The sequence below is a fragment of the Talpa occidentalis genome, unplaced genomic scaffold (assembly GCF_014898055.3).
Source record: "Talpa occidentalis isolate TD23 unplaced genomic scaffold, MPIMG_talOcc4v2.1 talOcc4.3, whole genome shotgun sequence".
NCBI lineage: Eukaryota > Metazoa > Chordata > Mammalia > Eulipotyphla > Talpidae > Talpa > Talpa occidentalis.
Window position 1 is genome coordinate 147,782,723 of NW_023603184.1, and position 15,644 is coordinate 147,798,366.

The window sequence follows — 15,644 nt, forward strand, 5'->3', positions numbered from 1 at the left end:
CATCCAAACCCGCACTTTCTTCCACTGCAGAAGGCGGATCCAAGCTCCCTCAAACAGCCTTTTCCTGTTTCCGAGCCCTTTCACAGGTGGAGGCCCACATCCACTTCCAGCTGAGGCCTGGCGCTGGCTGCCTGCTCAGCCCTCCCTCTGGACATGCCGCCCTCGTGGCCTTGAAGGGCGCTCCTCTCTCCCTGCCCTGAACCCTTTGTTCCTGTGTGCTCCGGGGCAATAAAGAGTAGACCTTAACCTCCTTTACTTTATACATGATGCTTCTTTTAATGCAGCCAAAAATGATATTTGCTTTTCTTGGAACCATAGCTGATACAGGATGCAGTGACCAGTTCATTCCTTATAACACCTGGGCTCTTGAGGGGGCCAGAGACACGAGTTACATCCAGCCTGCCAGGGAGTGAGGCAGCGTGGGGCCCGGCCAAGCTCTGGCAGGCCTGCCACGAGGCAGGGCCTGGCCGTGCAGCCAGAGGCTGGCGGAGGCTTGGGGCGGGGTGGACAGAGGCGGTGGTCTCAGTCCCATGAACTGGAAACCAGGGGCCTCTCGTCAGAGCTCGTCAGGAAGGGGCGCGGTCCATCTGTGCACCTGGCGGACTCCAGGGGCTTCCAGGGTGGAGAAGGACACGTGCAGGGGTCATGCCAATCACCGTTGGCACCTGCCCTCATCAACCGGGGACACCGGGTGTGGGCCTCTCCCAGTGTCCGGGAAGGCCTCGAGAACCACCGCTTCCCGCCTCTGGGAGACCGAGGGCGAGAGGGCGTAACACTGTTGAAGACAGACGTTCTCATCTACACGCGCAGCAGGAGAGACGGGGCGCCCGGTCTTCAGTTTGTGAGCGAGGGGCCAAGACACGGGGCACTCACCACGACGCAGGGATGAGGGGTAGGGTCACACCCTGCTGCCTGGGGGCGCCGGCCTCCCCCAGAGCTCCTCTGTGCCCGCCGGGGCTGCTGGCCCAGCCCGGCTCCTGCCTGCCCACGTGCCCCCAGGCCGGCGGCCCTCGCGGGGGTCATTGCCGATTCCGGCTGCCCAGCTTCCTGCGGTCCTTATTCTGGCTGCGCTGAGGGTCCTCCATCTTGTGGACACGGAAACATTCCTTGAGGTTCTGGGACCGGATCTTGGGGTTCAGGATCTCCTCAGTCATGGAACTGGGGAACCAGCCTCTCTCCTGGTCGTGCAGCCGCTCCCCGAAGATCCACCCTGCGAGGGAAGGGGGTCAACAGCTCTAGGGGCTGGGGGAGCCCCCCTGGCCGGGAGCAGAGGGGAGCCCACTGGCCTTTCTGAGGTGCCTGCTCTGCAAGCTGCGGTCGGTCGGACACACCCTCAGGTTGGGGGTGTCCCCCATGAGCCCTCCTGGGGAGCAGTGGGTGTGCCCTAAACTTGCCCCACTGTGCCACGGCGTAGAACCCTGACTTGGCACCATCCCCCAACCCTCACTTGGAGCCCAGGAGGTTCCCAGGGATACCCCTCCCCAAGGTAGAGGCACCAAGGGTCTGTGGGGGTGGGGGCTGCCACTTGGTTATCTGGCCTGGAATGCCAGGACCCCCTCTTGTTGGGCAGGTCCCTGACTTAGCCTCCCAAGCCGGTGGCTGGCTGAGGGTGCCCGCTGGGGGTGGCAGCCGCCATGGACAGGGGTCCTGGCTCCATCTCTCCCCAGGAGGTCATCACACATGGGGTGGGGCTAAGACGTGGGGGGTGGGGCCTGGAGCGCGTCCTCTCCAAGCACTTTGGGGGGGTGTCAGGCTGTCTACCCCCGGGAGGGGCGGGGGCCACGGCCCCTGCACTCTGGGAACAGCAGAAATGGCCTCCCCGGAGGTCACCAGCCGGAGGTGTCCAGCCAGGACCCGGGAGGAGGGGTTGGGGGATGCTTTGTGCACTTCGGGGGGTTCTGATTAGGAGAAACTGGTGTAGAAATAGGAGATCAATTTTTCAAGGGAAGGAGCAAACCTCCCAGGGCACAGATGCCACTGGCAGGGGCGGGAGCTGCTGGTCCCGGGTGGCTCCAGGCTCAGCTAGAAGCTCTTTCTAGCTCAGCTAGAAGCTCTAGGGTTGGGGTCCGCCTGAAGGGGTTCCCGGCTGTGAAGCGGGGCGGGGTTCTGAAGTCAGCCAGGAGGGGCAGAGACAAAGAAAGGCCTGGGGTGGGGGCGGCCAGAGCAGGATGGCAGGCCTGTGCCCCACCCGCTCCCCTCGGAGCCCCTCACCGTCCTCCGTCTTCTCCAGGATGTTCAGGATGTCGGCCAGGTCCAGCGTCAGCTCGTCGGGCTGCTGGGCCACGTAGGGGTGCACGCACTGGACCTGGGGGCAGTCTGGGGGGGTTGTCCTCATTGAGGCGTGGCAGGCTGAGCCCGGACCCCCCAGGCCCGAGCAGGGGAGCAGCCTGGGAAAGGGGACGGCTGGGGGCTGGGGCGCGGGAGCCCCCAGAGAAGCACGGACAGGCAGGGCTCTGCAGACCCCAGGGGAGGCGGGAGGGGGTGCGGGCTGAGCGGCCTTTCGTGCTGCGCACGGCGCCCTCAGAGGACGCGGCGTTTGCCGTCCGGGCCCGATTCCTTCCCCGCGGTTCCTGTCACAAGCCCGGGACGCTGCTTTCTTATGGACGCCCAAACGCAGGCAAAGCTCCGCTGGGCCGTGGTCTCCGCCAGGGCCGGGGTGCGCCGCCCCTCGGGCAGGGATGCGGCTCCCGGCACGCAGGCCTCGAGAGGGGCTCTCGGGAGGCGCTGCCCTTTCAGGCCAGTGCAAGGAGCGCCGAGGGGGTGCCCTGCCCCTGCCTGCTCCTCACTGCCCCCCCCCCCCCGCAAGGCCCCGCCCCGTGGGCCACGTACCCAGCAGCCTGGAGGTGAAGGAAACGAACTTAGTCCTCCGGTTGGGGGCCAGCGAGGTCATCCAGCGCTTCATCTCACTCCTGGGCCAGGAAGAGGACAATGCCGGGATGCAGCACGGAGCACCCCGCCCCGGCGGCCCTGCCTGCCCGGCTCTCCAGCTCACTGGAGGCTGCAGCAGGACAGCCACAGGGCGCCCCGCGTCCAGCAGAGCCACACGTGGGGCGCCCTTGACTTTAGCTGCACGCTAAAGTCAGTTGGTGAAGGCGAGCCCTCTGCGGCCCCCCAAGTTAACCTAGCCTGGGTGCTGGATGGGGCTGGGGGTGCCCGGGGGAGGGGGTGGTGGAGGAGGAGCCTCAGAAGCTTCTCCCACACTCTGCAGGTCCCTCTCGGCCGCCGGACAGGGGCAAGGCTGGAGGGGTGGGGGGTCTCCTGGGCCTGGCCTGGAGTTTCACAGCAGCTCACAGGAAAGGAGGGACCTGCCTGGAGTCTGAGGCACGGGGGGATCAAGAACACGCGTGTGCATGAGCGCGTGCACACACACACACACACACACACACACACACACCCCAGCAGCCCCACACCCGACGGACGCCAGCAGGGGGCAGACACCTGCCCCCAGGGTCTTGGGCCGGGAGAGGGGGCTGGGTGGGCACGGCCGCCTGAGCCCCGCAGCCTCGCTCCGCCTGGGAAGCCACGGGGGCCCCGGGCACGCAGGCGCGGCGGGCGCGGGGCACTCACTGAGAGGACGCCTTCAGCATGTAGGTGGCCTCCCGGTCGTCCGCGTTCTCCAGCAGCCGCAGGATGAACACGTTGGCCAGCGTCTGGCCCTGGTCCTCCAGCTCCTCCACCCGGAGCAGGCCGCGCGGGGCCGAGTCAAACACCTGGTACTTGTCCCTGAGGGCGCAGGAGCCGGGAGCCTCACCCGAGGGCAGCAGGACGGGCCCCGCCCCGGCCACGCTCTCCTCCTCCCGGAGTCCTCCCACCCGAACCACGCCTGCGCTCCCTCACCCCCGGGTGCTCCCTCCCGTGGTAGGGGTGGGGGATGAGGGATCCGCACCTACAAGGCGGCAGCGGAGGCGCGCGCCACACCCCCAAGGGCCAGACCCCCCCGAGACGGGGCGGGGGAGGAGGCTGAGGGCCAGACACACTGCCCAGAGGCCCAGGGCTGGTCAAGCAGCCTCAAACCTGCCCCCGAGCCCGCGCTCTGCCCGGCACCCCGTGCCCCCACCTGCTCGGGTCCTGCACCCTGCAGGGCACCCCCAGCCACCAGGGGCCCCACTCACCCGGGGATCTGGCGGCAGATCACCAGCAGGTCGTTGAAGAGGAAGAGGTAAATCTCCCGGAAGAGCTTCTTGGTGCGCAGGGTCCGGGAGGTCTTGGGGCCGGACATCTGCTGCAGCTCGCCCTGCTTCAGCAGCCAGCGGGAGTGCGAGATGATGGGCACCGACTGCAGGGGGAGGGGTGTCAGCGGCTGTGCCCCCCTCCTCCCAGCGCTGTCCACGCACGGCGCCCCACGGCCCTTCCTGGAGTGGTAACTCCAGCGAGAGCCTGCGAGCCCGGGAGGCAGGGGCCAGCCGTGGGCTGGTGTGTGCGCACAGCTGTGTGTGTGAGCATGGCTGTGTGTGTGCAAAGCTGTGTGTGTGTGCACAGCTCTGTGTGAGTGTGCATGGCTGTGTGTGAGTGCGCATGGCTGTGTGTGAGTGCGCATGGCTCTGTGTGCACAGTTGTGTGTGGGTTTGTGGGTGTGCACAGCTGTGTGTGCATGCACAATTGTGTGAGTGTGCATGGCTGTGTGTGCATGTTGTGTGCTTCCCTGGCATAATGTATTTGCGTGTGCATCTGTGTATATGTGCCCAAGTGAGACCAGTGCTGTAAGAGTGTTTACAGGGCCTCCCCGGTGGCGCAGCGGTTGAGCGCTGGGTTGCGAAGCTGCCCGCGGCCTCTGCAGCGCCGGTTCAATCCCCGGCTGCTCCCCGGCCACCAGTGGAGGGTCCCACATGGCGCGCAGACCTCTCCTGCCACCCGCTGCTCCCCTCAGCAGTGTACTTCGGTCCTTCTGCCTGCTCTGCTCCCCGCTCTGGCTCTGGTGAATTCTCTCACCCTCCCGCGCTTCTGACTGTACCCAGTGCTTGTATAAACAAAAAACAAACAAACAAGCAAACAAATAAATAAAGAAAAACATGCCTCTATTAAAAAAAAAAAAAAAAAAAAAGTGTTTTACACATGCGTGTGCCCGTGCACTTGGCAGGTGTACTGTCATCTCCACTGCAGCCACATGATGTGGAATCGGTGGAGAGGCCATGCTCACAGGGGCCAGGGGAGAGCTGGCTCCCCTGGAGACGGGGCCAGGTGTGGGGGCCCACTGCATGGCTCAGGCAGGAGTCAGGCATTGGGGTTGGCCTGGCCCCTGGCGCTCCTTGGCACCCACAAGGCCATGTCTGCACCCTGGGGCTCAGCTCCCAAACCCAGGGCGACCTCTGGGGCCCTCAGGGGGCACGGTGTGCTCACGTGCTCACATCAAAAACCCAGGCCGGAGGGCCCTGCGGATTCCTGAAACTTCCTGCCCCAGGTTTAAGATCTGCTGGCAGGCCCTCTGCCACGTATGGCATAAACCCACCGCCCGCGGTGGCCCAGCCAGCCCGTGGTCCAGCGCAATGGGGCACGGAACCGGGGGACTGCGGGCCTTGCCCAGGGGTCAGGGAGGGCCTGGTGGCGGGACATGTGCTGAGCCTGGGGTGGCGATTCAGTGACTGTGGGGTGGGTGGGCACTGAGGCTCCGGCCGACCGGGCAGGGCCACGTGGGCGCGGCTCACCTTGATCTTGAACTCCATCTTCTTCTGGATGCTGATCATCTGCTCTGTGCGGCTCATCTTCCTGACGCCCTCGTTGCACGCCTTCACCACCTGGGACAAAGGGACGACGCTCAGGCCCCGGCTGTCCCCGCCCAGCCAGGCCCCAAGGGCCGCCGAGCCAGGTGTGTGGGACGCTGTGCCACAGCAGAGACACCCTGGCCCATCTCGGTTGGCCGGAGCGCTTTTCTCTGACACCTTCTGGAACACCGGTGAAGCCGAGGAACTCCGCCGGGCCGTGGCTGTGGGTCCCGGCTGGAAAAGGTGCTTGTTAGGAAGAAAATTCTGAGAACACAAAATGGCGCCCGACTGCTCACATCACCTAAGCAGGCAAACGATCAGATGCCCGTCCTCCTCGGTCAGGTGGACAAGGCCCCGGTCTGCTGAGGTGGGGGGGACTTCAGCTCCCCCCACCTTCCTGGGCGGCCCCCAGGCGCCAAGAGTTCTCACAGAATAGCATTTCCTGGGACTCGCGTCTCCAGGGCAGAGCCTGGCACCTGCAGAATTACGGAGCAGGAGAAGAGCCGCCGGGACCGCAGTGTCCAGAGCCGGGACTGACGGGCGCCGACAAGCCCAAGGGCGCGAACACCCCGGCCTCACCAGCAGGCAGGGGCCCCGCGCGGCAGCGGAGAGCACAGCTGGCCCGCCGCCGCTGCCCCTGTGCCGGAGGCCGGCGCGCACGCGGGCGCCCAGGGCGCTGAGGGCGAGCCCCGCGGTGGGCCGGGGCCGAGGGCATCGGGCGCGTCCTCCGTCCCCGCGGAGCCTTCTGCATTTTTGGAGTATTGAGAATCTATTACTTTCACAAATTGGAAAAAAGTCGCCTTTATTTTTTTTTTAGAGTGAACCTGAGAGACTCAGCAGAGGGCAGCGGAAGCCGCAAAGAAGGTCAGAAACGGACCAACCATCACCTGCCCCCGAGGCAGGACCCGCCTGAGCGTGAGGTGCTCGGCTTCCCGGGAGGCAGCGGCCCCGAAGACGCCTCTGGCGCTCCCCGAGCTGCCTGCTCCAGGCTTGGCCTTCCCCCCACGAGCTGGGCAGGGGTTGGGGGTGCTGTTCCCCCAGATCCTCAGAGGGTGTAACCGCCGGGGGATTTCCGCGGCCCGCGGGTCTGAGCAAGGACGAGAGGAGGCCCCGGAGGCCCGGGAAGCGGGCAGCAGGGCTGGAACCCCCATGGGGCGCCCCAGGGCCAGTCCTGCTCCTCGGCAGCTGCTGCGGGGACAGAGCGCGGGACCCGAACCCGCGCCTCCCCAGCAGGCCACCGGCCGCGTCCCGCACGCCCGCGGAGTCACGGCCGCCCAGAGCCCGGCGGGGCCAGGGGGACGGGCTTGAGGAGCCAGAGGGGAAGCGCCACGCCGGCCTCAGGGGACAGCGGGAGAGCGCGGGTCTGGCCCGAGGCCCCAGCGCAGCCAGGCAGGAGCGCGGCCCCGGCCCCGGGCGGGCTGGAGCAAGGGCCGCGCACACACCCCGCGGCGCGGCTGGAAAGGACGCCTCTCCGGGCGCCTGCCTGTCGCTGAGGGACGGGAGCCAGGGCATGAGCTCGGCGACATAAGGCCGCAAGGGGAAGGCGGTTGCGGGGCGGCCTCGCGCACGAGCAACACGCCACCGGGCCCGGCGCCGCGGGACAGGGAGTCACGCTCAGGCTCCAAACGGGAGAGGCGGGTGCGGGGGGCGGCGCGGCGGGTCGGGGTGACCGTGATCTGGAGGCGGCCGGGAGCCTCAGAGCCGGGTACGGCGCGGGGGACGCTCGCGCAGGGCCGGCGGGCCCTGTGGGCCTTGCAGGCTGCGGGTCTTCCTCACCCCCAGTGACTTCTCAGGGCCGCAGGGTGAATTTGCATTTTCCAGAGACACCCGCGAGGAGCCCCGCGGGGCGCGACTCACCATCTCCAGCTCCTTGTGGGCGTCCAGGGCGGTGCCTTCCCGCTCAGACTGCTCCTCCACGCGCTTGAGGATGTTCTGCGCACAGGGGAGTCCCGTGACTCCTGCCGCCCCTCGCTGCGGTGACCCCCTCCCCATGTCCAAGCAGCCTCGAGCCCCTGCAGCGCACGCCCCAAGAGCCCGACCTGGTGACCGGGCGGCCGGGGGCGGCACCCGCGGGGCTCGCCCTGTCCCCAAGGGGCCTCCGCGCTCTCGTGGGCTCCAGGGCGCGAGTGGCAAGGCCCGGGGCTCTGCTGACTTTCTCGTGTGGACACCCTGACTCCCAAACTGACTCCTGCTGGAAGTTTCGGCTCCCCTGTGGCTCAAGGCCTGAGACTCTTGACCCCAAGAGTCCTGCTCTTGACCCCAAGAGGAGGGTGTGGCCGCCCTGCCCTCCAGCTTCCTCTCTGGAGGCCCCCCCACCCCACCTCATGCAGGGGCTGCCAGAGCTCTACCTGGCGCCCCCCCAAAGCTGGCACCCTCTGAACCCTTCCCGGGCCCCCCAACTGGCTGGGAACCCTCCCAACCCCCCATTCCGCTGCTTCCCTAATGGTGGTGAGTGCCCCCGCCCCGCCTCAGGGTGGGCACAGGGCAGGCCGGGCAGGCCCAGGGGTCTCTGACCTGCTGTGCACCCCCCTCCCCCGGGACCTCCCCATTCCTCCTCCCCATTCCTCCAGCTCTGCCTCTTCGTCCTCCCTCACTGCTGCTCCCTCCCGCCCTTGGCCAGGGGACCCCTTTCTCCCATCCACGGGGTGATCCCCCCAGACGCCCCCTGCAGAGAGCTCCGGGCACCTCTCTGACCTGGCTGTTGAGCAGCTTCAGGGGCCCAAGCCTCAGCCAGACGCCCCTGGCGGCTCCTCCTCCCTCCACTCTCCACTGGCTGATCCCCCAGAACCCCCGTCTCCCCAAACTTCCTTCCCTTCCTAACTGCTACCCGACCCCTCTCCCACGCCCTCCTTGCCCTCCTTGCCCTCCTGCGGGCACTGTCCGGGGCGCTGCCTGGAGCGTCACCTGTGACAGGTCAGGGAGCCCAGAGCCCAGGGTGCCCCCCGCCCTCAGCCCCCCCACTCGCCTTCGCTCTCCCCACAGCCTCTGCCTGTGGCCGGCTGCCCCCGGGCCTTGGCACGGTTCCCCTGAACTGCTCCTCCCTGCCGGTCACGGCTGCGCTTCAAGGTCGCTCATCAGGGAACCCCCAACGGTAGTCCTGGGCAGACCCCCCGTCATGGCGCCCCGTTTCACTGTTCTTACAGCCACGCTGTCCTGGTTGTGAGTGCATCCCAGACCTCAGGGGGGCCCCTGGGAGTGGGGGCTGACATCCACTGCCTCCCACACTGTGGGCGCTTAATGAGGGTTTGGGGAACCAGTGAATGCTCTAGGGAGCTGCAGAGACCCGGAGTGACCCCAGGGCCTGCGGGGGAGGGGTGGCGGGCGCGCAGTCAGGGTGGCGGGACGGGGGTCGGTCGTACCTGCACCAGCAGCTTGAGGCGCGTGATCCTCTGGAAAGGCAGGATGAGGAAGGAAGAGAGGGGCAGCCCCCTGCACTTGGGGTCCAGCTCTAACTGCGCGATCAGCTCCCGGAAGGCCGCCTTCTCCTGGCTGGGGACACGGACGGGGTGTGGGCGCCTGGCTCGGAGCACGTGGCAAGGAGGCGCGTGTGCCCTATCGGGGTGCTAGAGAGCCGGAGAGCCCGCGGGCACGGAGGACACGCAGGTTTCTTTCTTTCCTTCTTTCACACTGGAAAGTACACTGCTCTCGTGCAAGCCCCACAGCAGCGGCCGCCTCTGCCCGCGAAGGCAGCAGGGGCGTGTGGGGCGATCGCTGGGGTGGCCGGGTCAGATGCCCAGCCCGATGACTCGCCCAGCAGGAAGCCGTGGCACAGTGAACCCGCGGGTGCGGCAATGGGGGCAAGCCGGGGACAGCGCAGGGAAGCGGACCCGGGCCTGCCAGGTGGGCGGCTCACCCGCACCCAGCGCCCGGGGGCAGGAGGGGGTGAGGGGCAGGGGGTGAGGGCATGAGGGGGAAGGAGGAGGCACAGGGGACAGGAGGGGGGCAGGGGATGAGAGGATGAGGGGGCAGGGGCGAGGGGGCTGCTCTTGGAGAAAGACCCGCACCCCGGACGATGCGTGGGGCCTGGGCTGCTGCCTTGTCCCCGGGCCTGGACGGTCCACGCCCAGGGCGCTGCGCCAGGACCACGCCCCGGGAATCACTCCCATAGGCTCGTCAGCGGGCACCCCGATTCCCTCCAATCTCAGCTTCCAAACCCCAAATGTCAAGCACCCAGAACTCCGCTCACGCTCTGAAATGCCCACGGCTGACGGGGCGGGGCGCGGGGACCAGACCCCGGAGTTGCTCTGTCGCGGGCTCAGCCCTGCGGCCGGGGGAGGCGAGGAAGCGTGAAGAAAGCCAGAGAAGTGCACGGGACAGCGGCCCCGCCTGGAAGCCCGAGAGCTCACGCAGTGGGCAGGCTGGGGACACCGAGGCCTGGGGGAGGCCCCGCCAAGGGTCCCGCCCTCAGCATTCTCCTCCTATAAAGCTGCTCGCATGGCAGCGCCGCGAGGCGGGCAGCCGAGTTCGGGTAGTTACTGAATTCTAGGTAGTGAAAGTAAAAAACAAAGACCCCGCCCGGCCACCTGGCCTCCCTCGTCTCTGGCTCAAATCCCCGCCCCCACCTCCTCCTCGGCCCGCACCTTCTCCGGCCTCAGGCTCTCCCCTCGAAGCCCGCAGTGCCCTGCACGCTGTGTGGCCGCGGCCCGCAGCCGGGCCCAGCCTTCTCCAGCAGCACGGGGAGCCCGGGGCGGCGCAGTGGGGGCTCCCGGGGCTCCCGGGGCGGCCCCCCGGGCACACTCACAGCAGCTGCTTGTAGGTCCTCTCCTGGTAGGTCTGGTTGCTGACGTAGGTGATGTAGACAGAGAAGTGGTCGGCCGCGTAGCGGTACACGATGTCGCACACGTCCGAGATGACGATGTTCTCCTCCATCCGGCGCTCCAGCTCCAGGAGAAAGCTGCGGCGGCAGCGGGCACATGAGGGCACTGGGCGGGGCCAGACTGGACGGGCACCGCCGGCCAGGCCCGGAGCCCACACGCGTGGGCAGGGGTGGCCTGTGCGGTTTGCAGGTGGACAACAGCATCTGGGGTGCTTACAGGGGTGGGGGACAGGGGCCTTCTCTTTCAGATCATACTGAGGGACCTTCAGATGACCCGAGGGGCAGCAGGGTCTGGCTCAGAGCGACCCGTGGGGGCAGGATGGGCATGTGGGTGAATGAGATGCCGAAGTGTGGGTTCTGGCACCGGTGTTTCCACATCTGCTTGTTTGCAATTTTCCATATAAAAGACAAATAAAAACATGCCCCAGGGGTGGGCGAGTCGGTGGAGCCGAGTGTCTCAGGCCTCCCCGCCCTGCCTTCGGCAATGGGAAGGTGGGTGTCACTGTGGGCTGGGGCGGCCCCAGGCTCAGGGGCTTCCAGGGAGCTACATGGGGGTGTTGCTGTCCCTACTGAGTCCCCCCCCTGAGTTTGACATCTGAGCACTGAACCCCACGGATGCACAAATTGAGTTTTGCATTTTTAGTTGCAAACCACACTTAGGGTGAAAATGAGGAAAGGCCCTTTTATTCTAGCAATATGACTGGAGCTCTTTTCTTTGCAAGAACCCCAGCTATTCCTCCTCCACGAAAGCTCACGTCACCCTGCTCAGAGGGAAAGCCACAAGCCCAGTGCTAAGTTCATCCACAGACTGAAGCAAACACAATCCAGTTGGCAAAGACACGGGCTGAATCCAGGGCCCCTGGTCTGCACTGGCCGCCAGAGGACTCAGGCCCCGCGGCACCACGTCAGGGCTTGCTGACTCAGGCTAGCGATAGTCCGGACTCCCGGACCTGGTCCTGACGCCCGCCTGACTGTGGAGGGCTTGTGTGCTGGGAGGGACCCGCGGGCAGCAGTCCTGTCCCGGGACACACTGGCCGCCCTGCTGGGAGGGTGGCAGATCTCTGGGTTCACCCATTTATTTATACCATTGATGGAAAATTCCAAACATACTTAAATAGAGAAGCCAGTGAAACATGCACTTGCCAGCAGCTCTGGCTGGGCCCAGGTGGGGACACGGGTCGGCAGCGGGCCCCACAGGGCCGGGGTGGGTGGCTGAGGCCCCTGCTCACCGCTCGCTGACCGCCATGACGTCCAGGACATTGGAGAAGAGGATGTGGGCCTCGGACGGGTGCAGGATCTTCTTCAGCCGCTCGTTCTCCATGAAGTGGGACACCAGCAGGCTCAGGCTCTTGTAGTAGGAGGCCTCAGAAGTGACGAGCTCGAACATGGCCTGTGGGCACAGCGGGTGGGAGGAGGCACCGTAAGCACGGGGGACCCTCCTCCAGCGAGGGCCCGAGCGGCTCAGACAGCAGGCTGACCGGGTTCTTTCTAAACCTGGTATCCCCTGCAGCAGTACCTGGGCTACTCCTCGCCCTTCCCCAAGCCCTACACCTCACTCCTCTCCCCAAGGGAAATCGCTGCCCCGCTGACTCCTCTGCTCACTTCTGGGTTTTTGGCTGTTGACAAGGGTCATTTCCCCTGTTTACTGAACGCTCAGCTATGGATTTAAAAATGCACATAATATCTGGTACTTCCTGGGGCTTATTGAAGGAACATGGAAATGACTGTGGCATAGAGGCGACCCTCTAAATGCAATTTCAGCATTTCAAAACTCAAACCAATAAAACAAAAAAGCAAACACCCTAAATCAGACCCCTTGAAGGTCTACCACGACCAAGCAGCAAGTCCTCCAACATCAGCTCAAACCATTACCCCTGGTGCCCTTCTGATGCTTTCTCAGCCAAAAGTTTAAAAGTAAAAAGGGTTGATGCTGCAGTCTAAGTGGGCAGGGCTGAGGAGTGGGTGCTTCCATCAGCTGGTGGCAAACCCACCCTCTGCACAAAGGTGCACCAAAAACTATGGCTTTGACGACCCTCCAGTCTGGAGACTCCTAATGTCCAAAATATGGAGCAAGGTAAATGGCAAAAGCACAGGAGCTCAGCCACACATCAGGGCCCGACGGCTATTAAGGGTGGTCATACCTATTTCCTGGGGCGGTACATGTGTCAGTGGTAGAGGGCATCCCCTTCTAGCCCACAGAAAGTTGTGTGGAATGGGCCTCCCTGGTGGTGCAAGGGGTTAAGACGCAACCTACAAAGCTATCAGCAGCCACTGCAGCATGAGTTTGATTCCTGGCTGGCCAGGGAGCAACCCACATGGCACAGCAGATCTCTCCTAACTCACCCCCTGCTAACCTCAGCAGTGAATATAGGCCACCACATCAATCACAGGCATTGGAAGGGGGTGGAATGTGGGGGTAACTTTTACTCTTTTGTTTTTACCCTTTAACTTGTCTGGAGATTTGCAGGTTATAAAGTTGACATACAAAAATCCATAGCCTTTTCATCTATAAGCAGCAAACAGAAATTAAGAAAAGAACTCCACTTATAATTGCTTCAAAAAGAATTAAATACCTTAGAATTAATCTAACAAAGGAGGTAAAAGACCTACACAGTGAGGACTACAAGATGTTAAAAGGACTCAGAGAGTGATGGAAGGAAATGGAAGGACATCCCATGTTCATGGATGGGAGAACCAACGTAACCAAAATGACTATGCTGCCCAAAACAATACATGAATTTAACATAACATTAAGATTTAAAGCAATATTTTAAAAAAGAAATGAAACAACAATATTGAAATTTACATGAACTACAAAAGGCCTCATGTCACAAAAGAGGGAAAAAAAGGAGAGAAATGGAGAGAAATACCTGACTTCAAATTTTACTATAAAACCACAGTACTTAAGCCAAGATGGTATTGGCACAAAAATAGATACATGGATCAATAGAATAGAAATGAAAGTCCAGAAATAAATCCACGTACATATCAGCACCTCATCCATGACAAAGCAGCTATGACCATGCAATGCAGAAGGACAGTCTCTTTAATAAATGGCTCTGGAGAAATTGAAGAGTCACAAATAAAAGAATGGAGCTGGGTCACTCATGAGCCCCATACACAAAAACTCCAAATGGATTAAGATTTACATGGAAGACCTGCAGCGATAAAAGAAAACACTGGAGACATGCTCCATGATTATCAAGGATAGAGATTTTTGGTGCTTTGACTCCTTAAGCAGGGAATTAAAAACAAAAATAGACATTTGGGATAACCTCAAGTTAAAAAGCTTTTATACAGTGAAAGAAAGTACAAGAAGATATCCTACTGAATGGGAAAAATAGTGACATATGTAACTGATAAAGAATTGATATCAAAGATATATTAAAAACTCACATAACTCAACAATTAAAAAAAAAAAGGAATAAATCAATGGGAAGAAGATTGAACAAAAAATACACCAGAGAGGATACCCAGAAGGACAACAGACATATGAAAAATTGTCCGCCAGTCACTTCCAATCAGAGAGACGCAGGATAGAGCCACAATGAGCTACCATCTCACACCGGCAAAAACGCACTATTAGGAAGCCCTCCAGCAGCAAGCCGGGGAGGACGCGGAGAAAGAGGAGCCTGTTCTGCTGTCGGTGGAAACGAAAACGGGTGCAGCCACCAAGGAACGCGATGTGGATAGACCTTGAAATGCCAGCCACCCCGCTCTCGGGCATCTACCCAAAGAATGAGAAATCATCAACACAAAACCCCTCCTGGTGAGACACCCTCCGAGCACAGCCCTGCGCAGGCAAGTGGCCCTTCGCGGGACGGGCCACTCTTGCAGCCACTGTGGCCTGGGCCTCTCTGCTGCTCGGCTATCCTTGGTGGACACCGTGCTGGTCACGGCCTCCCGATTGCAAACCTGGCCTGGCCTCCGAAGAAGCATCCAGAGTGGACCTGAGGGCCACTCAAGATTGACAGCGAGGCACTTTGGTGAGCCCGGGGCCTCCGTGGTGCCTGCGGGGTTCACGGAGGACACAGAGCCACACAGCTCTGAGGGCCGCTGAGCACACAGCTGGGGCCCCCTGCTGTGCTCTGCCCACTCACACCTGCCTGGCCAGGTCACAAAATGGCAGCAGGAAGCCCCCCCGACCCGAAAAGCTTCTCTGCTACCAATGCTGAGATCAGAGCACTTTCCTGCTGTTAAATCTAAGTTTCTCATAAAAATGTCAAGGCATTTCAGGGGCTGGTCTAAGCAACAGCGACAGCGACAGACCACCTGAAGCTGACCCTGAGTGTCGCAGACAGAAGCGAGGACGCCATCACCAAGCCCACAGTAGCCCAGGGGGAGGAGGAGACGGCGGCTGCTCCCCAGGGCCCCCCACCCGGCCCCCCACCCCGTGATCTCCAAGGCAGCGGCTGGGGCTCTGTCCGGCTCAGCTCCACCCAGGTTCCCGGGGGCCCGGGCCATCTCTGTCCTGGTCTATCTCAGGGAGCAGAGGAGGGCCGGGGCCACCGGCCAGGCGGGCCGGCCTGAGTCCCCGCGAACAGAGCCGGCTGAGCCTGGCCACAGCCGCCCGCACGCCCTCTTCCCTGTTCACAGGCGATTAGTCATCTGCGAATTTGAGCTTCCAGGGTATTTGTTTTCCTTTATGTCAAACTGCTTGCCACGCCAGTGGGGTTGTCTTTTCCTCATCATATTATTTTCATTCTCAGTCATTCAAGACTGTGCGCCAGGAGAGCTGGCGGCAGGCGGGCCTGCCCCTCGCCCCCTCACCCCTCACAGGCGCCCGGCGAGCAGGAGCAGCCGGGGCGAGCGCCGAGCCTGCCCCCGGGGAGAGGATGCTCCGGTCAGCGTGAGGGAGGCTGTGGGGCAGCCAGGAGGGGTCTGTGCTCGTATGCTAGTAAGTGTGCGTGGGCGTGCACGGGTGTTGTGAGGGTGCGTGTGTGTCTGAGTGTGTGGGCGTGTGAAAGCGTGCAGGTGTGTGAGTGGGAGTGTGTGTAGTGGGTGTATGTGAGTGTGTGTAAATACAAACACAAGAGCGAGAGTGACTCGGGCCTCAGGACCCAAATGTGGCGGCTCCCGGCACGTTCCTAACAGCCCCTCAGCGCCCGGCCGCTCTGCTCCTGCCGCCG

General features: G+C 62.9%; 1 protein-coding gene across 1 annotated transcript in view; it reads right to left on the reverse strand.

Annotated features, from left to right (window-relative positions):
- Positions 1-253: 253 nt before the first annotated feature.
- Positions 254-15,644, reverse strand: part of NGEF (neuronal guanine nucleotide exchange factor) — a 31,018-nt gene continuing 15,627 nt past the window's right edge. The window contains exons 3-12 of the mRNA XM_037524241.2: positions 11,745-11,905; positions 10,441-10,593; positions 9,059-9,188; positions 7,557-7,631; positions 5,643-5,732; positions 4,113-4,276; positions 3,568-3,723; positions 2,830-2,909; positions 2,212-2,316; positions 254-1,210 (exon numbers count right to left, since the gene is read on the reverse strand). Of these exons, the coding sequence (XP_037380138.2) occupies positions 1,020-1,210; positions 2,212-2,316; positions 2,830-2,909; positions 3,568-3,723; positions 4,113-4,276; positions 5,643-5,732; positions 7,557-7,631; positions 9,059-9,188; positions 10,441-10,593; positions 11,745-11,902 (1,302 nt within the window). The 5' untranslated portion in view covers positions 11,903-11,905 and the 3' untranslated portion in view covers positions 254-1,019. The remainder of the gene's footprint in view (positions 1,211-2,211; positions 2,317-2,829; positions 2,910-3,567; positions 3,724-4,112; positions 4,277-5,642; positions 5,733-7,556; positions 7,632-9,058; positions 9,189-10,440; positions 10,594-11,744; positions 11,906-15,644) is intronic.